The sequence below is a fragment of the Acanthopagrus latus genome, chromosome 19 (genome assembly GCF_904848185.1).
Source record: "Acanthopagrus latus isolate v.2019 chromosome 19, fAcaLat1.1, whole genome shotgun sequence".
Classification (NCBI taxonomy): Eukaryota; Metazoa; Chordata; class Actinopteri; order Spariformes; family Sparidae; genus Acanthopagrus; species Acanthopagrus latus.
The window spans coordinates 13,175,126-13,196,081 of record NC_051057.1 but is presented as its reverse complement, the minus strand read 5'-3'; the positions used below and the strand labels follow the sequence as shown (position 1 = coordinate 13,196,081).

General features: G+C 43.4%; 1 protein-coding gene across 2 annotated transcripts in view; it reads right to left on the bottom strand.

The window, feature by feature from the left end:
• Nucleotides 1-20,956, bottom strand: part of stau2 (staufen double-stranded RNA binding protein 2) — an 86,977-nt gene that overhangs the window by 8,069 nt on the left and 57,952 nt on the right. For both annotated transcript variants that reach the window (XM_037078290.1, XM_037078291.1), the window contains exon 13: nt 20,816-20,929. In XM_037078290.1, the coding sequence (XP_036934185.1) occupies nt 20,816-20,929 (114 nt within the window). The remainder of the gene's footprint in view (nt 1-20,815; nt 20,930-20,956) is intronic.

Sequence of the window (20,956 nt, the reverse complement as noted above, 5' to 3'; positions counted from 1 at the left end):
CCTAAGACAAATACTGGGCCTATCTGTGGGAATGGCAGCCAGTGAAATCATTATTTTTCTAATGAGATAAGTTGGTCACCATTAGGAGGCAGCCGCTGCACTGATGCATCACCAGGAGATTATGTTTAGTCTGAGGCCGTGACACGCAAGGTGGAGGTGTTCCATCTCTGTCACGGAACAAAGAGAGAGTAAGAGGAGGGTACGGAGACAATGTGCAGAGAGGATGTAGAGTGATTAACAAATGGGAGACTGTTGGCGGAGGCTTTCAAAATTGATGGTTAAAACGGAGAGAAATGGTTAACCAGCCACTGAGAGCTCTGACACCTCTCCGGGTCGAACTAGTTTGTCCTGCGTCATAGCCGAACAGCCACACTCGAAGGTGTCTTCCATGCACTCAGCAAAGTGCTGTTTGAAGTGGGGTTTTTTGACGTTAAAGGAAATTGTCGACAGAGCCCACCAAGTGCTGGAAGAGTGAGTGCAAAGGGGTTTCTCAAGCCATTCAACCATCCGACAAGCAGATCTGATGGAGGGAAAAAAACAGCACCTCATTCACTTCAATGAGACCACTGCCTTGACACAGCAGGGGCACTGACGCAGGGGGTTCCAACAACAAAATGCAGGGTTGTTTAGCAAAAAAATTTAACCTTTTGCTGCAATGCAATTCACCGTCACCTGGGAGTGCAAACATGTACAAGCGAACATTCAAGGTAGAATAGCATGCCATTACCTGGCAATCACCAAGACATATTAAAAAAGTATTCACTGTTAAAACTTTCCAGGGTTATAAATTCCGCCTCTGATAACTTTTCAAACTCAAAGCAGATTTCCTGGATCATCTTTCATCCTCACAGACGAACTTTTGACGGTATGCCCATACCGCCGCAGATCCTTGAATTTGCTATTGAACAAATCACCCTCATCAATACCTTCTTCACCTATCCTGTCCTCGCCCCAACTTCAGATAACAAACCAGCACTTGCCATCAATCCCAGACCAGGGAGCCAATTTGAAGCACCCCACAGTCACTTCACACATGGGCTCATTCATCTATCTACCTAGCTGTCCCTAGTTCAAAGGCTTGGACAAACAGTGGTCAAATGTGACGACGTCTGAGGAGGATCGGCGACCGTGGCCGAGCTCCTGATGTGGAGTGACAAGGGCGGCTCATTTTTCTGGGCCTGCTGCGCTCTTAATGGGTTCTCCGACAGAGCCTTCGCTTCCATCAGCAGCTAAGCTAAACAAAGGCTCAGTCCCACAGGAGTCCCTGGCATCAGCCTGATGGATCTCATGGATCGCTTGATCACACCGACCCTGACAAATCAGACCCCTGTGTCAGCTCTCACTGCTGGACTACTGGGTTCTTGGGAAGAAATTAAGACATTTTGGGGAAGAAACTGGCAGTGAAGAAACGGTGTAAAAAGAACAAAGGGGAAGAGACAGCAGAGGGTAAAAAGCAAAAAAGAAATGTTTGGTGGGAAAGGAACCAGAGAGAAGGGAAGCTTCAATCATTCGATCTCTATTGCTTCACCCTCTGGCCTTTAGCAGCCATCAAAGACCTCAGGGAGGTCCTAATGAGGTGAAGACCACAAGCACATCATTCAGTCTCACATACTTGCATCTCCTTCTCTCCTCCTACTCTGTATCTTCAGAGTAGAAGAAGAAGAAAGGGAAACATTAGCCTAGTTTGCATGTTCTCTTGGCTTTATCAGATCAGTTGCTGTCTCAGCTCTGCTGGAGGCCTGATGAAAGCACAGACACCGGCTTAAGGTTTAACCCAATGACCCAGTCTCAGTCGTACAGTGTGGTATATTTCCCTATATACCGAGCAGACTCAGGCTCCCAGGACTTTCTCTTGCTCTGTACTGTCCAGCTGGACAACTCAAGCAGTTCTCTTATCTTAAGTCCAGGCCAAGAGCATCAGTAGCAGCCTTCCCTCTTTGATCCTGCGCCTTTGTCATGTGCTTGGATGTCCACATTATCAAAAGAAGCAAAAAGGCAGCAGAAAGGGAATGATTGGTTTCTTTCTTGGAAACATTCTTCTTGTGGTCTTTGGCTGGACAAGAAACCTACCCTCAACAACAGGTGCACTAAGTAGTTGCATGTGGGCATGCCCACAAAAATGAAACAAAAAATACCTAGAGTTGGACATTAGCTTGAGAAGGCTCAGTGGTTTGGGGTTATGCAGTGTTAGGCAGTCCTACTTGTTGGGCAGACAAATTCCCGTTTTTTTGTTGTTGCTGTGAATATTTAATAGCATGAGTCTTTTATTATGGTAAGAAAAAGGAACACTGCATAATTTATGGAAACAATATTAGGCAAGACACACTTCTCCACAGCCAAGCACCACTTCACCACTGATAAATACAAACCACAGCACTGTTTCACTATCACATCCATAAGAGTTTCCTCATAGAACTTGAGACAACTCTGGCTGGGGCGGATGGACCGTAACCTGAACTGCTTGCTTTTGTTTGCTCAATTGTACAATCACCGTCCACCCTCTTATTCAGTAATAACACACTTGCTGTCAGATCTTAGAAATGCTAGAAAGAGTTTTATCGTAAGAAGAGAATTAATGTTGGGTGGCTGATTCTTAGCTGCTGCGAGGCAGGAGGGCGGGGGACTCAGAACATGAAGGGGATGCAGGACGGCTGCAGATGAGGATGATCTAAGGGACTTCCACTAGACTAAACAATGACCAGAGTAGATTTCAAACAGGGTGTTTTACAGGGAGGACCTGGGAAGTTGGAAAAATGAGTGCCCTGTTGTCAGAGATGTTCTGAAGCTGGATATATTGTTCTGGAGAGGGCTTGTTCTGTTTTCAAAAGGCCACATAAAACCTTGACAGCGCTCCCTCTTTTTTACACTCACTCCCCAAAGCACAAAGAAATATGAGATACCAGGGAGGAGAACACCCCAGCCGTCTTTTTGTCCTGTGTTAACCCTGTTGTCACTGCCGTGCCATCACGTCCCATCTTTCTCTGATGTTCATCAAATTCCTTTAATTGTTATCTATTGCAGATTCTTTCCTCTACCTTTTTCCCCTTCTGTCGTCTACGCTCGAGCTTCTTCTCATCCCTTGGCTTTCGTTTCCTCTAAATTCTTTCTTTTCCTTCTACCCACATCAAGACGCTGGACAGGGATCACTAGAACATTCCCGGATAGCTCGTGGAGAACACCTGTGTGTGCATGAGTGCTGGCAGTGTATTTGTCCATTTGTTAATGCGGTGCGATATGTACATGGATTCTTGAGTAACTACAGAGAAAATGTATTCAGATCCTCTTACCACATCTCTTCTTCACTCTCTCTCCAGATTTCACATCCTCTCCCACATCTGAGGGATTGATAAAAGAGGCAGTGTGTGCCTGGCAGTGGCCTAGATGTAGCCTGACTTGACGTTAATTCCTTTGAAATAACACTTCATATGTACCACCCCGCTTCTTCTCAAACAGTGTAGCAACTGTGAATGTTGCACAGCTGAAAAAACTTCTTTGATGAAATGTATTTGATTTCTGCATACTTCGCAGCCATGTGTGTACGCTGCCACATTTCGGTGATCAGAACTCCTACAGTGGATAGTGTGTGCATTCCCTCGTGTGTATCCCAGGCCTGAGATGAGCACTGGAGGCTGGCTTGGCGGGTAACAGCCATGGGGCTCCCCAGGGGAGCAAGCCTTCGCTGACATGGGAAGCCATAAATAAGGGCCCAGGGCGCAGCGCCATGTCATGCGTCATTTGGACCGGAGAGGCCTGCTTTATTCCCTCCCATCACTGAGCTGCTGAGGATGGCACCTCCTAGGGCGTAATACAAAACATATGGGCAAAGGGCGAGGGGCAGAAGCACCTCGGCATACCATACTCCTGCCTTGTCAGCAAAGCTTCTCGGAGGAAAAGCAGATACAGCTGAAGGCAGCCTCTATGATAACACTGCGCTGGCATGCCACTATTAAACTTTGTCAAGAAACAATAAGCTAATTACTGAGCTTGGTTATTTCTGATGTCACTACAGCACATTAAAACAATAAGATAACAGCAAAAAACACTGACCAAGTTTTCCAGTCTTTGGTTTCTGAAACAACTATACAACCAATACACAGAATTTGGTTTGTAACACCCAATGCCACATCATAATGTAGCTGTAAGCAGAGTGTATATTTAGTATATTTGTTATGAACTTTAACTCCCATTTCCTATTCATCATTTGTTGTATAACCAATTAGTCACAATGACAAAAAAGCTGTTTTGTATATATCCCTATGGGTATTATAGAGTTGATAATTTCCTGGAAAATGCTGTAAAAATGTTGATGCCTCATCCTAAACTCGATGCCAATTCAGTTTCCAGTAAATGCTTTCTTAATTTTTATGACACTGTTATGAATGTATAAAAAGAAGGACGGGAAACATCTAGAACTACATTCACTTATCTAGGTGTAACCAAATAATATGTTATGGAGAAAAAGTTATACTACTAAGGGGATTGTCCTGATAGACAGATACCAGTGGCTTTATTGCTTATGTAAGGCTAACCTAACTGCTGCTAAATGTAGCTGCCATAAGGTGGTAAGTTTTGTTAGCCATGTAACTATATTAAGTAAGCAGTCCTTGGTGCTGACTCAGACCCAGGGTACCAGGAGCCAGATCCAGCAAGAAAGCCCGCAGGACCCGACTGTACTGTATTCTCTGTCGTCACAATCACCCCTGTCTTCTTGGAGGCTGTGTTGTGGGGTGTAGTGGAAATGGTGCTAAACTAGAAACCTAAATAATAAAAGTAATAGTTGTGATCATACATGATGATGTTTTAAGCACTTTTAACGGTATATATGTAAAGTTGTATGTAAAGTCATCAACCTGCATGTAAATGTGCAGAAACAGCTATATAATACAATAACACTGTAGAATTATTATAAGCCATTTTGTACATCTGCTGAAATTTACGATTAAGTAAATCATAACATGATAAATATTAAAGAATTAACATCCAATTTTGATTTTTTGTAATGATTGAAACCATTGAGCTCCAGTGTTCTGCAGCTTTATCTGTGAATGCAGTAATTTGCCTTGACACCATAAATCAATCTAGGTCATGAGTGGTTGGAGCAGCACTTGACGCATTCTTTGACCAAGAAGTGTGTATGACACTTTCCCTTTTCATCCTTAGCGTAGACAATGAGACGCCCACAGGAAGCTACGCAGGGGGAGCCGATGTTTGTCTATCCGCCATACTTCTAACTCATTCCAAGGTTGCTGATGAATCAGTGGCTAAATACAGAATGAGATGAGATATAGGGCATGAAGAATGCATTAGTGATGGGACTACAGCCTGTGAAGATATTGGGTAAGAAGAGAAAAACAGCCTCAAGGCCAGTGACTCACCAACATGACCACTGACTAAGCTGAAATGTTCAGGAAAAAAAGAGAGGCCCTTGAATTCTCATGGACCCCATGCACTGAAGCAACCTTAGTGATGAGACACAGTCTGGATGAACTATTCTTTATGACTCATCCAAATGAACCACAATCATTTCATTCACAATTTAGACTTCGCGTGCATAGATGACATAAACAGAAAACAATGTTGCTTCATCACCAATAGAAAGTCATCCAAAGGATCAAATATGCTTAACATGGGGAAGTCAAGAAGATCATCGAATATCCTCCTGAAGATTCACCTTCTGGGCTCTTAATAAAGTCATGGTGGAAGATTTGGGAAATACCCTCCTGGTCGTCTTGTATGGCTCATGTCTGTTTCGCTCAGGTTTCCCCAGTGACTCCGAAGCAGTGTTACATCACCTCATCTCCAACTGCAAAGATCCAACTTTCTATGCCGAAGGGAGAAGCTTCTATGATCACGAACAATCGGACTCAAATTGCCCAGGGGAGGTATAAAAAGCTGTGGGAAGAAAAGCCAGCCTTCAGGCACTCGCGCTCTTATCGCCAAGAGATAGTGATCGGTCTCGAGGGGGGTCCCGTTTCTCTCTTTTCTGCTTCCTAATCTCCCTTTCCTTTCCACTTTTCTCTTTGTGTCAAAGATCGACCACATGATCCTCTCAACTGCTCTTTTCCTGCCAATTTTCATTGTCCTGAATTCAAAATGACAAACTCACTGCTTGCTTGGTGATGAAGTGCACAGCCCAGTTAAAGTGGGCAGTGGTACAAGCAGAGCCTGGGTGGGGATGCAAATGTGATGGCTGTTGTTGTTGCCTGGCTGCTACACAACCAGAAGAAAATAGACCAAGTCAATGCGTAGCTAGGAAGGGCAGCCCACACCAGAGGTAGGATCCAAGGTCTTAATCACTTTCACCCATTTGCATAGATAGTGAATTTAGTAAAGATACTGCAGTGGGCCATATCAATTGCTGGTGAGGATATCAGCCTGGATGTCAAAGACCATTGCTGGCGGTTATCAGCCCTTCCGTTAAAATTGGAATCCAATTATTTCTGCATCATTGGACAAGGGATGGAAGCTAAAATACAGTAAATTAGCAGATAGGTCCAATGAGTCATCAAAGCAGCAACTTTAGAGAGAAGTTATTAAAACCCCCTATTACGTCAGAATGAAAACAGCTGCTTGTTGCCTTGAGCTCAGAACCTCAGTATGTGTTCAGGCCTGGGGTTTGCTTGGGAACAATGCAGTTTGTACAAAACGCAGCTTGAATACGACTGAAGGAACTTACTTACCTGTGCTGAACAGGAACACTTGATTCTACAGCAAGAGATGTGATGATGGTTGATAGATTAATGGCACAAAATTCATTATGTGAAGAATGCTTTGGATGGCTAGGTTCTCTATCAGACAGGTATGGGGAATCGGGTTTAAGACACTGTTCTGTGACCCAATAAGCACTTTGTTTGAAGCCTACTGACCCCTTCAGGCTAACATGATTTACAGGAGACTTACAGGTGTGGAAAGTCAACAAACAGGATCTTGGGGATGTAGCATAGGAAAGGGTTAAGAAGAAGGGTGAAGGGAGAGGGGCTAAGTGTCTCACTGTGACAGCCGCCAGCTGCATGCAATAATCCCAGACTCTCCGTCACGAGCCTTTTATATTTTCTTGTCAGACACGGCGGTGTGTAAGAGAGAGTGGATGTCTGGTGGACGAGGACATCCGGTAACAAGAGAGGACGCGCAGTCAGACGGCGTTTTACACCTTCTTCCTCTTGTCTCTTCCTCCTTGTAGCTCCCTCAGCTCCTTTCTGCACTGACTTTTAATCACCTCGTACACACGAGGGACGCGCCTGTAAAACCTGTTGCAGTGTTTTATAATTTGCTATGGATCCCCACAAGGCCTGTGACTGTTTCTCATTACCCAGCATGCTCGCTGGGCCTATAAGACATGGATGGATATTTTGTCTTGTTCCTAAATCCCGAGAAAAACTGACTGGGGCTGCAGCTCAGTGTGTGATTGGAGTCGATTGAGACCCATCGTGCCTGGGGGAGCCCCTGAAGTGTTATGAGAACCATACTATGTTTCTATGGCAACTGGCAGTGTGTATCACAGTCACAGATTATGTATAAGACATGTTTACTGAAAACAATAAATTCCAGTGTGCTTATATCAAGAGGCAGGCCTTACTGGGTAAGGCTCCTACAACCAGGCTGGTTTTCTGATGAATAGGCCCGGGGGCCAACCTAACTAGCCAAAGATGGAACGCAACGGGGAGAAACGTAATGATGCACACTGAAAACATATGTCTTTCAAAAAATGTTCGAATAATGCCATTCCCTGAACTAGCTGAAAGCCGACAGGGCTGTCTAAAAACTTCATTAACGACAGGAACCCATCTCAGGAACAAAGCCAACATAGATTCATTCTGCAGACACAGAATGGCTGACATGATGAGCACAGATAGATTGACGTCGGCATACAGAATGAAAGCAGGGTGACAGGATCTTCTCTTAAGGCATTCTGGCTGCTCATATTGGATTTCAAAGTCACTGTTATGTCACTTGCAGCTTGACAGACAGTGATGTCAGAGCGACGGAAGTCCATCACAGGGGCTATACGAGCAGGCCTGTATGGATGACAGCAGAAAGGACAATAGTCCGTGGAGTCAAGCTGAAATAAACCCTGCTCTAGACGTGACAGTGTGGTTGTTTGGAACCATGCCGACAGCATATGTGACTTGGGCTGTCACACTTCTTCAGATCCAATTTGATTTACTTCGATTTTAAGGTCACGATTCAAATCAATTTTCAATAAAAAACAATCTCAGCACTAACAGCTATGCTATTGTTTTAATTTTGTATGAGGTACACCGTGACGTCCCTGTTGTCGCACATATCCTTTGCTGTAGGTGGCAATGTAGGTTTGAGAGTTTAAGACATGCGCCTGAACGCACCATAAAGTCCCCCGGAGCATCTCAAACTCCAGCACAGAAAGACAGCAGAGGAGAGAAGCATAGCTAAATCTACACAGATAAACAACACCAAAGTTAGTACTGATCCAATGTGGGCATACTTTTCGCTAGCTAAATACATTTCTCTATTATAGCATGAATAAGGAGCAAAATAAGGTCTAATGGGATCAGAATTAAATGACTGGAACTCATTTTCCAGGTTCGAATTTTCCCAGAATACTGTAGCTAGTTTAAATAGTTTAAAGATACAACAATGTCAATCTCTTCCACTGTACAACCCATTACTTGTCACTGGTGCTGTGATTTTGTCCATTAAAGGAGAGCGAGTACTTAATCCTCTGTGGGTGAGTTTTTACGAGCCACCTCACACATTTTTACAGCATGGCAAACAGACAGTAAACACCAGGAAGGTGCTGCGCTTTAACACGTGATTAAGACACAGCTAATTAGATTGCGGACAGTAAAACTGTGAGAGCAATCGTAAAAGAGGGAGCGGGGATGGGCCTGAGCGAGGGATCAGGTACAACCAGCAGACGTTTAAGTCAAGACACCACAGGCCACTGACAAATGACCAAGCTTGGGTTTCTCATTTCTGCTGCCTTCTCAGCAGTGAAAATGTAAATAGCAGACTTTCTATGGCACAAAAAAAGAAAAGACCCCCTCACACACATGCCCCCCATGTCCACCATCCATCCATCCCGCCATTCTTCTCCTCCCTCTCCTCCTATGCAGTGGTTGGTCCCATGAAACAGGGGTCAGGGTGCTAATGGAGGACCTCATGGCCTTGTGTGCCTCTGGAAACAACCCCCCCATTCCCTGCTCTCTTATAAATCAAGCAGGCTTCATTGAGAGTGGCAGAGTCCTCTGATGTCCCAGCCATGTCTCATTTCAAAGTCCTCCTGAAGGCTCACACGGTTCCACGTTTACTCACTGGGCACAAGGGAGATGTGTATGTGGCGGTGGGACTCAAAGAGAGAAAGACAGGCAGAGAAAACGGAGAGTAAAAAGAAAGAGAATGAGTGCGGGTTAAGTGAGAAGTAGAGGGGAATTAGGAATAGAGAAGATGTCCCAGAGGAAAAGGGGGCCTCTAAAACAAATGTTTATTTAGTAACTATGCTGCATTAGACCTCTCACTTGAAAGAATGTACAATAAATCACACCGTTTTGGGAAAGTCATTACAGCATCACTCCAACACAGTGTGTGTGTGATGAAATGCCTTCCTCTGTTGCACACATACAATTTACAGAGCACCTATAGAAGTTCAATCAAAACATAATTTTCTTTCCACTCGTGGTAAATTGGGGTATACGTTATGTAGATGGATAAAAGACTGTGACATAATGGTGGTCTTTGGTTTCCCTTAATTTATGCATCCATGACAAAGCCAGATGAGTTACATATGGATTTAAAATTAAGGTTTTCCTGATGACAAGAATTGCTGTTACGTATACACTACGGTCTTTCTACACATCCTCTGATTGATGCTGAGAGCATCTAATCAAAACCAGTTACATATGCAGACACTCCTGAGGCATCGAAAGGAACATGAAGACAACACATTTCTACGCAATCAATATAATTAGCAAAGACCACAATGGGTAGAATTTCAGGAATCCTAAAATGAAACCTTGAGAGACACCTCAGTTAGTTATTATTATTATGTTAAACCACTAACATTCTGAAAATAGTTACATTCTTTTTCTTACAAAGAGTTGGAAGAGAAGAATGATGCCGTTCTCACATCTGCACAATGGATATGTGGCGGAGTTAGCTGCTGCTTAGTTTTGCTTAGCACAAAGAGTAAAAAACAGGGAGAAACAGCTAGAGGGTTTCTATAGGCTTATAGGTGCTTGTATGCTATTTCTAAAAAATCTGCCTCCAACACCTATAATCATATATATAATTATACTAAATTTTATGTTGTTTTTTTGTCAAATTTTTACACAAAACAAATACGGTGCAGCATATTGGTTAAATTCTAACTGTAGCTGTTGTTAGCTATTTATCTCTGTTAGCGATCTGGAATGGGAGCTTAAAGCACCTAGAAAGTGTGGTCTTTACATCCTTTAGACCAGAATGGGCTGGGGTCTAGCTGCCTAGCAAGCTCACTTCAGTAGAGAGTACATCGACGTCATAATTTCATTAATGTTTATTCTTCTTGTTATGCTGATCATTTCAGTTCACTTTTGAGTGTTTTCAACAAAAAAACTGCACCTTTATTTCAGAAAAAAACAAGTGCAAAATGGCAATTAAACATTTTATGGGGGGTCATTTGCCAGACTATTTCTTGGCTTGAAGTAGTTTCCAAGCAACCAGCAGAGAGTCCAAGAAGTCCTGGCCAAGAAAGAGTACAGCACAGTGACTCCCTGTAAAACCACTATGTGTTATTTTACACTTACTCATATAAAAGGCATATAAAAGGGTCTAACAATGAAATTCACATCAAAATGTATTCATCAAAACACAAAATCACATTCAAGATAAATACTTGCTAAATCAGCAAAACAGTTAAGCTAGCGAGAGCCGTCATAGGCAACAGAAGAGGGCAGAACTGCCTTCTCTTCAGCCAGCTAAGACATGCAAAAGAACAATAATCAAAAAATTGCAATGCAGCTCCTATTTCACTTGCTGTTGCAATTTCTTCCTCTCACAGTTAGGCAGTGACAGTGTGGTTTGCCTAATCCGCCCTTATCTCCACTGAATGCAAAAGGTTGGGCTGAATTTGCATGTAAAACAGAACACAAGCTGTCACTTGTGACTTTATTTACAGAGGAGATTTGGAAGATCATGAAGATACTGAGATACTGTTATGAGCACACACACACACACGCACACACACGCACATACACACACACACTCTCTCTCTCTCTCTCTCACACACACTCTCACACAGTGTGTTTACTTAAACCGCAGGAGTGTGTGACACCTTAGTCGTAACTGGTGTTACCCCCAATGTGGCTGCTGTTTTGAGAGTTTCAAAATGTCTGCTGTTTGAGGCCTGAGAATGCGTTAACATCCAGATGAGAGGAAGGTGGTTGTAGTGGGAGGGAGGTGAGGGGGGTGGGCTCAGACAGACAGAAAAACATTCCGCAGTCGCTACGCTCATCTCCATAACTCAGTACCCAGCCACAGACCACCGATCCTAACATGGGACATTAACGACCTGACTCCCACCACTGGAAGCGTCGTTACCTGCCAGTGAACAGTAAGGGTCATTTAGGGCCCGATTCATGACTGCCATGAAACAAAGGCTCATCTTTGTGCCTCATGGTAGTCGTGGGGGTTAAATAAATCACTGGCAGTAATTCTGTGTCAGGCAGGAGGAGCCGCGTCTTGTACGGCTACGGACCTGTCAGTGAAATTTGAGTGATTGCCTGTAATTTTAGAAAGATGTACCCTAATCTCATTGTGTTTGACTGAAATCAAAAACAACTTTTACAAACAAGTAGCCTCTGAAGATCTGGGAGATCTGATTTCAGTAAGTCAGGAAAGCAACAAAAGAGTATAATTACAACTAACAATGCGGGTCATTGTGCTGTGTGTGTGTATACATGTGTGGTTGTTTTTTATACTTGAGAGGTGCGTCTGCAATTACTGTCAGTGTGTGATTTGCTTATGAAGATTAATTCTTAGAAGTTTTTAACCACAAGGACGTGTGTCGCATATCAAGTTAAAGGGCGTTTTAAAACGTTGTGCAATAGATGTTGGATGCATTGTGTAACTCTCTAAGGGTGGGACAAGATCCTCTGTTTTAATCTACATCCACAAGGTGTTGTAGGGAGCTGCAGACACATATAGGTGAATATTCATTAATGCTCACTTTGATATCTTTGAAGCAAAGGGTGAACCTCTCAAAGTAACTCCTTAACATCCCTCTACTGTGGTGCAGTTTGTATATTAGGACGATAAAATACAATGGGAGACAGTTAACTAGTTTGCATAATGCTGATTATGAAACACAGGAGACATGTTAACCTTATGAAAACCTCACTGTGTTAGAAAAGGTGTCTTCTCCACAGGTGACATATCTCACACGTTGTCACTGGGAGAAGGCAACGCAGAGGGAAAAGATTAAATACCGGACCCTTATCTCTGGGACCTTTTCAGCAAGGCAAACTATCACTCAGTATCAAATGGCATTAAGTTAATGAGCCAGAGATGCTACAAAGAGCGGTAGGTAGCGAATTAGCAGCCCGGCTCGCTGATGCCTCCCACAAGGACGATGACTGAAGAGAGGTGTGATCGGGACCTTTATCCACGCCAAATTTGTGTGTGTGGGAAATCACACACAGAGCCTGACAGCACTGAGGGTTGCAAGGCCACTGCCAAAACATCTTACTCCTGTTAGCATGGAGGCGATAATGAATGTAACACCTTTGGATGCCTTAAGGCAATCACCCTGGTCTGACAGGTCTGAGAAACCAACAGGTCTTGAGGACATTTATTTTGAATGCAACATATAACACTTAAAAAAACAAAACAAAAAAAACACATGACTTCCATTTACTTTCTACCTTAACAGAATGGGATTTAAATTGTTTTCACAAATTAAAACAAAAACATACAATATCTTAATCTAAACTGGCAGGTAGTGTAACACTATAGGTCATGCTCTCCATATATTTGAGCATCTGACAATTTTACACACCTCCAACAACTAGAAAGTGTCGAGTTACTTTGTAGCACATACTTTATCAACGCATGCCAGCAGCCTGGAGCGCAGATGCAGGCATTTCAGTTTTGTTTTCATAAGGACCGAGCAGAATCGTCTGTTATCTTCTGGTCAGCCAGCATTTGTGGGTAAATATTGTTTCATGTGAGAGATGCCTGCTTGCACACATGCAATCTGGCAACCCAACTGACATGCGTTCTGATGGTATCCTGTACGTCAGTGTGTACTCATATGTGACAGGATGTCAGCAGCTTTGTTTCAAACTGTTAATGGTTATTTACCAATATTTTGTCTTTGAACTGTATTCAGTTGAATTTAATATTTTTTGTTTAAAGTAAATAAGGTTCGGAGTGTGTGTGTGTGTGTGTTCACTTCATACCATGTCAGCTCTCAATAGACATGCTAATGTCCCAAGGGGCCACTTGGAACGATCAGCTCATCTCATAATGGGCAAGTTCATGTTTATTCTCTCCCCGTTGGTCACCACAGGCGCAAGAAAGAAATAAAGACAGGTACTTCTATCTCCAAATTTTCCCATTCCCTCTCCTCATCAATCTCACGTATCCCCATTCAATCAATTTCGCTCTCTCTCTCTCCCTCTCTCTGAATCGTTTACCCCCTCTTCCTCCTCCTCCATCATTCTTTCACTGCTCCTCTCCTCTCCCCTCACACTCTAATCTCCCAGTCTGAAAGGTGTTTCCTGAGGAGGGCATGCGGGTAGACAGGCGGGAGTGATGGATCACTCCGTGCATGCTTCACTTTGTCCTCTCTCCAGGGCGGGAACGGATTGGGCTTGGGTATGGGGAGCAGCAGGGGTTGGGTGGGTCTGACGGCAGGAGTGCTGGTGGTGTTGGGGAGGGAAGCAAGGTACACGCTCCTTTGAAAGGTGGTGTTGAGGGGTAGCAGGGGAGGTGTCTGTGACTGCTCCTCCTCTGGTTCCCTATGATGTGAGCTAATCATAGTGAAGAATGAGAGCTCTGCAAACATGTGTCTTCTGCTGCAAACTCTGATCTTTACCGTCATATTATATACTCAAAACACTCCTCTTTTTAAATTGATTTCATAAAAAAAAAATCACTGAGGCAGACAGAGCAAGTCGAATGCTTCTGCTTAAACTAGGATTAAAGGTGCAGCATGTAAATCGGGTTCATAATACTTACATCATCAAAATGAACGCTAACTGCTGCTTATTGAAGCTAACCTTAGTTTCGGTGCTTTTACTGCAAGCCATTAAAAGCAACTGGTCCTACAAAGTTAATGAGCTGCACATAATGTTAAAAAGTTCCAGTTCTTGTAATCTTGACTGTATTGGTTCTTTCATTTCCACTTATGACCTGTTGCCATGTAGCGGAGGAGCTCTTGGGCTGGCTCAGCTCACTGGAGCACCAGATGAACGCCCCTACAGGCCAGAGTTTTGGATCATTACACTCAGCTGTGACTTAACATTAGCCAAATATTTATAATGTCCTTTCGAGCATTTGGCAAGTTATGTCCTGACCCAAATATTCCGGTCTTCAGTGTACTCAGAAAAGTCTGCTCCACATTCATCGACAACCTTCAGGCCATGTCAATGCAGATTAGGTCCCACTCCCCTGTTTTCTTAACATAACGTGATTTAGGATATGTCCAGGTGCTGCGTTTGGTTACACAACACTGGCACATAAAGAGGAGACAGACAAGACAGATAAGAAGGGAGGAGAGGCTGTCCGACAGCTGCCTGCCTGGTTGGGTAACACTCCTGCGAGACCCCCTGAGAGGAGCCCAGCCTTGGGTAATGTCTGTGCCCCAGTCGGGAAGGAGAGACTTCAAACACGAGGCCCGTACACCCTCCACCCCTCTTGTAGCTCCCTCTCCTGCTGTTCTGCTGAGCTCCATGGGGGATCTCTGAAGACCATCCCAGCAGTCACCACGCCATGAATCAGTCCCGTCTACCCTCTTGCTGCCACCACACTCTCCCACTGTCACTCTTTTGCTCTCTCATTTTTTGTCAGAGGAATCAAGTCAGGAATGCCGGCAAAATGTAAACAAATGTCCTCCTCACCACTGGTCCTCATTATCACTCCCCTACAGCCCTTCATCCTTTTGTTTCCTCATCACAACTCTGCTTGCAGCAAATTCCACATACCATGGACAAGGTCAGAAACCCAATTAATTTTTGAGTTTTGTTTCTATAGGGAGGACTGAGTAACCCAATGGCATGGTTATTTTTGTGTGATGGTGATTCTGGTGTAAGATAACAAAATCAGTCAAGGGAGCAAGCATGTGAGCAAATGGTGCTGCAGTAAGGTGAAAGGCCTTTTCCACCAGGGAAATCATCTCAGCTCATAGGCAGGCATTGGAAAACCTAACCTTTCCAAATTACAAAATGCACATAGTAAAAGGGACAAATTACCTTTTGAGGGACACAGGAGAGACCTAGCAGGCCTGGTATAATTACAAGAAATAAATCTAGAGAAAAATATTAAAAAGTAGGCCTCATTACCTGAAAGCATGTCTACAACACATTTTAATCCTGATCCACTATGTTTAACACGTCTGATCAAATCAGCCAAAATGTGCTCTTGCTGCAGGAAAGCCAAGCAGCCACAGCTGACAATCTGGGAGACAGGGCCCCCGGGGCCTGGGGTGGCTCAGCTGAGGACATTACTGCACGCAAAGCCACCCCATACACACACACAACTGCACACAGAGTCTGGTGGCAGACAACAGTCACCCTGTCATCTTCGATTGCGGGCCGCTCATGTTGGACCAGCGACACCTCACACACAGCTCAGTGGGCCTCGGCCCCCCTGGTGTCCCACTGCCGCCATGGAGGGACTGCCAGAGAGTTACTTCAGCTCTGCAGAACAAACACAGAAATCAGCCTGTCTAAAAAGCATGTAGTCCTGTCGGAAAAATATGTCTAAATATATATCCCAGTGCGAGGGCTTTCAATTTGGTCTTGCAGCTCACAGATCAATTTGAGCGAGCGCAGATTTAACTGAGCAAAGCTGATGTGACCTTGAGATAGTTTGAGCAGGGAGCAAGTAGTAACCCGTAGCTGTACATTTGAGGGTGCTTCAAACAAGGGGTCGCCTAAAAATAAACCTACAGCTGAATATGGGAGCTGAGATCATGAGTTTGAGGCTGTGAGCAGGGTTAAACATATTGTTTGCACAGAGCAAAAACCCTGTCAACGCTCTGTTTTGTCCTTCTTGTCTACTTGGTTTAAGATACTAGTTAAACACACTCATTTAGAGCTCACGTGGAGATCATGTTGACAAACATTTCTGGCTCCAGGCGAGTCCAGGCGAGCGTCGCAGCCTACGGGCTCACATGTGTTTGGCAGATGGCACCAAGTAGATGGCACATAAGGTCAGAAAGAGCACTCAGCTGTATATCTCTCACACATACAGGCCCTCCAGGAATGTCTGCACAAGGCCAAGGATTCTGGCAACTAAGCACTGTGATGTGTTTATGTGTGGGTGCTTCTGTGTGTGTGTGTGTGTTTGCACCTATTGATAAAGAGCAGACCATTGTAAAAGTTTCACTGACAACACTTCTGCTCTCAATCATTAATGTTTACTGTAAAACAGAAGGTTTTCCCCTCAAGGTTTCACCCTGAGATAACCAACTCGGCAGCTTCAACAGGTAATTAGTTGTCCTTCACTGTTCACATCTGAGCCAGTGTGTTAAAGACACGTAACTCCATTTATATCCAAACTCATCTGAAAAATTATCAAACACAAATGTCCACAAAACACCACGTGGCTGATGGCCTTAACTTAACTGCAACAGGAGCTAGGTGCATTCACAGTAGTTTAATCTAGCCTAGCTTTCAGTTTTGAAAGTTATGCTACCATATGTAAAACCAGAGTGACTTTTGCGTTTACACAGTTGATTGTCTTTGATTGGACAGTGCTACACATGGTTTCTAGCAATGGATGTACTAAATACTGAAGTCATTAACAGCTAAGATATGTTAAGTTTTGCTTCTATCTCAGTCAGTTTAGAGACAGGAAACATGCAGACAAAAAGCGGTATGACATCCAACAAAGATCGAGCCAGGAGCACAGAGGTGGGAGAGAAGCATGCTTTTCTGTTTTAACCAAAATAACAAGCATTATTCATAGTGAGCATGCTTACTGCTTTTGTTTTACAGCCGATTAACTGATCAGATTACATCCATCCAGTTTTGACACCATGTGTGCGCTTTCCCCACAACTCATCGTTTTATACTCGTTTGGAGGGTACTTAAATGTGATGATCAGTAACTGACATTTTTTAATTCGGATTTACAGTGCAGCATGTGTTGTTAACACCTCTGAGACCAACAACAAAGGCTCAAACATAGCTTTGTGTTGCCAAATGTAGAAAAACCACAAGAGTACACAATAAAACAATTAGAACACACAAGTAATCAATTAACGTACCAATGACAGTAATGCCTGTTAGTGTTAGCAAACAACAATGAGTCACAAACCTGTAAATCAAACTCCTACATTTCTAACAGCTATGAATTAATCCAGATCTTGCTTACTTTTCATCAAGTGCTGTTTTGCCAACAGTTATTACTTCCGCCACTAATCCGGAACTGCAGCCCATATCCTATACATCTTTTCCTTCATACATCATGGGCAGAGAGGTGTGCAGAGGATTTCCTTTGGCTGTTGATCGCTATCAATTGCTCTGGTCTACCTGACATAAACCTCCCTGACAGCGCTGATAATGGAAAGGGAAATTCCCACACAGATGCAGAACCAAACGCACAGGAGTCTCCACACGTTACCATGCGATTTGTGTGCGAGACATGCTCCGGGAAAGGTTTTTATCACCTCTTAGCCAAGAGATCTCCCCCCGCTCAATCTCATCAGATTTACAATGTCTAATTACACAGATAAAAGTGCAAGGTGTATGTTTGTGTGCATGGGTGCCAAGGCCAACACGTGGCACAGAAAACACGTGGAGCTCAGTTGAACTGATGAATTGATCTGAACATGTGCAACAGGATGTTTGAGACCAATTCCCTTGACTTACAGGTAGCTCTATGGGTCCCATTAGTACATCAACAACCGATCCATCCTCACAGCTGCCAGCGTCCATGCACCATCACTATCGAACTAAATGTATGACGCCTTCAGCCCTACTTTGTTCAGCAACTGTTTGGGTTTAGGGGGCTGCTGAGGGTGACCCCTTATTGTTAGGTGCTCCCTTTGTGGTCGTACTCCTCACTGTACTGAGACGAGAAGAAGAAAGCCCTTCTCTAACAGTCGGTCATGCCCCAGTGCTCCTGGCAACAACAGGTCCCGAGGACGCAGACCTGCCTGGCCTATATTGGCTTGGCTCTCAGTTAGCGGTGGCGGCACTAGCCCCCGTCAGCTGTCCCATTCAGGGCCCGGGTCGGCCCTTTATTAAAGCTTTGAAGGCTGCTGAATAAAGGGGCGTCCTATGTTTAGATGATAGAATGTAAGCAACTGCTTTTCTGCTTGGGCAACACAAGACAAAGAGCCTCCTTCTGAATACAGGGAGTATGTGAGAGAGAGTGAGTGAGAAAACCAGAGAGGGAGGGAGAGACAAAGATGGGTGACACCACAAGATGTGGAGGTACTCTCTCAGATATAAGAATGGGGATAACTCGACAAAATTGGCGGTTGTGTTTGGGCGTAACGGAGGCTTATTAAGAAGAAATACACTGAGCGGGCTTTATCACAGGTGGTTCTGCTGATTAATATTTATCTCATGGAGCCAAAGCTTTTCTTTTAATTGGCAGATGAGGCCAAAGTCTCCTCATAACATGCCCTACATAAATATTCACACTATATGATACACTTCACCAGGATAAGAAGAAGAGTAGAGTCTGCCTCATATCATCAACCATTATTGCTTTGCCAGAATTGCTGTCTAATGTATTTTTGGACAACCTGCAGCATTAATTGAGTTCTTATTTATAGTTATGACTCAACAGCACATTAATATTTAATGTTCATAATTTCCAATCAACGTATTACTGCCATTTATCTAATAACATAATATGTTATCAATCAGCTGCAATATATCTTTACATGAGGACTGCACGATATGGTCAAAAAAACATACTGTCGAACAAATATTGTCAACTGCTGAAGTCATGATGACGGGACATTTATTGGTGTCCAAGCCAAACATGTTTTCTTACATTTGTAAAACAAAAACTATAAGCCAGGGTATATATGCAGGATTACAGTACTTTGTTATAGCGCTGTTTTGCCAGACACAAATTTCAGCTTCTTGTGATTTGGATATTACACTTGTTTCAAGAGAACTTCAGTTAATTGTGCAGCCCTACTTTACCCAGACATGTCTTTATTTCAAAATGTTGGTTTACTTCCTGTGTTAATGTAACAAAGAAATAATACTGGACACTATATTATTAGCATCATTCAGCAGTAACACATTACTCAGTAATAAATTACTGTAATATTATTAGTTTTCCCAGTAATTAGTAGTAAAGAGATTTACAATTTCAAAACTGGCAATTATATTAGTTACTATATTAAGTAATGCAGTATTAATCAAGGAAGGCTGCTTTATAATGCTGTGGAATTGGGCAGTTAAGCTACAAGATAAAAATCTGAAGGATGGAGGATGAGGGAGAGAGGTGTGTGTCAACACGTTTGACTCAGTGCTATAAACAAGAATACTGTGGTTCGTTGCAAACGTCAACCACAAAAAAATACACCATATCAATTACTGAAGCATGTGATACACCAGCACAGCAATGTGAAACTTTTTTTTGTTTAAAAAAAAATCAACAAAAACAAAAACACACACACATACACTGCTGCTTGAATTGAGGCGTCTACTGCCAGAGGCAGCATGCAGAGGAGCTAAACAACACAACTGGATTTCAGAGCAGAGAAGTCAAGTGGACAAGATCTGAAGAAGCTTGTTGCCAGGTAAGTTATGCGGCGGAGGAGTTGATAACTATGTAAAAGTAATAAATTAGGATAATGAGTGATGTAAATAAGTATTGTTGAAACCAAGAAACAAATAATACTATTACTTTTTAAAGGAGTAATAAGTGAAGAGAAACCCATTACACCTACTGGTTATTAGGTTTGTATTATTCTAAAGTAACAGTATCAGTATTGGCCTCGGAAATCTCGTATTGGCTATTGATCTACTAAAGAGATTGGAAATTCAATCCAAGTGGCCTGGAGGACTTCCTATTAACAATTCACAACAAAGGTTGTATATTAGGTTAAGGATTAAAATCAATTAAAAAAACACTTCCTGGCATGAAATACCTTCCACAATTTAATATAATACAAATGTATGAGGGGCGGCTGTAGCTCAGCGGGTAGAGCAGGTCGACTAGTGATCGAAAGGTCGCTAGTTCAAATCCCGGCACCGGGCAAGGCTGAGCTGCATGTCAAAGTGTCCTTGAGCAAGATACTGAACCCCCCTGAGACAAGGCTGGGATTGGCTCCAGCAGCAACACCCCGTGACCCCATGGAAAGGGATAAGCGGTTATGGTCAATGACATGACATGACATGTTACTTGGAAAAATTCTGTGCATTATCCCAAAACTATATTAACTGTTTGTATCCAGCCTCATGCAACAGTCAAACTGCTGATACCTGGTGACCAGTATGTTAAAATCAGCTCACTGAAACCAATTCATCGAAATCTCAGTTTCTTATGTAGTCTTCATCTCATCTACCATAGTTGATATTTAGGTAGGCAACATGCAACCAACCATGTAGCAGGTGTGACACTCACCCTCCCTTCACATGCACATATACACACTCTCACACACAAACCTGGTCATGGCTGGCTTGGAGGGTGCTCCCGGTGCCGTGGAAAGTCATTTGCACAGGGGAGAGGGTCAGATAGGTCACGAAATCCTTACCACTCTGTGCATCACTGTACTGCACCTGGAAGAGAGGGGAAGCATAGAGTAA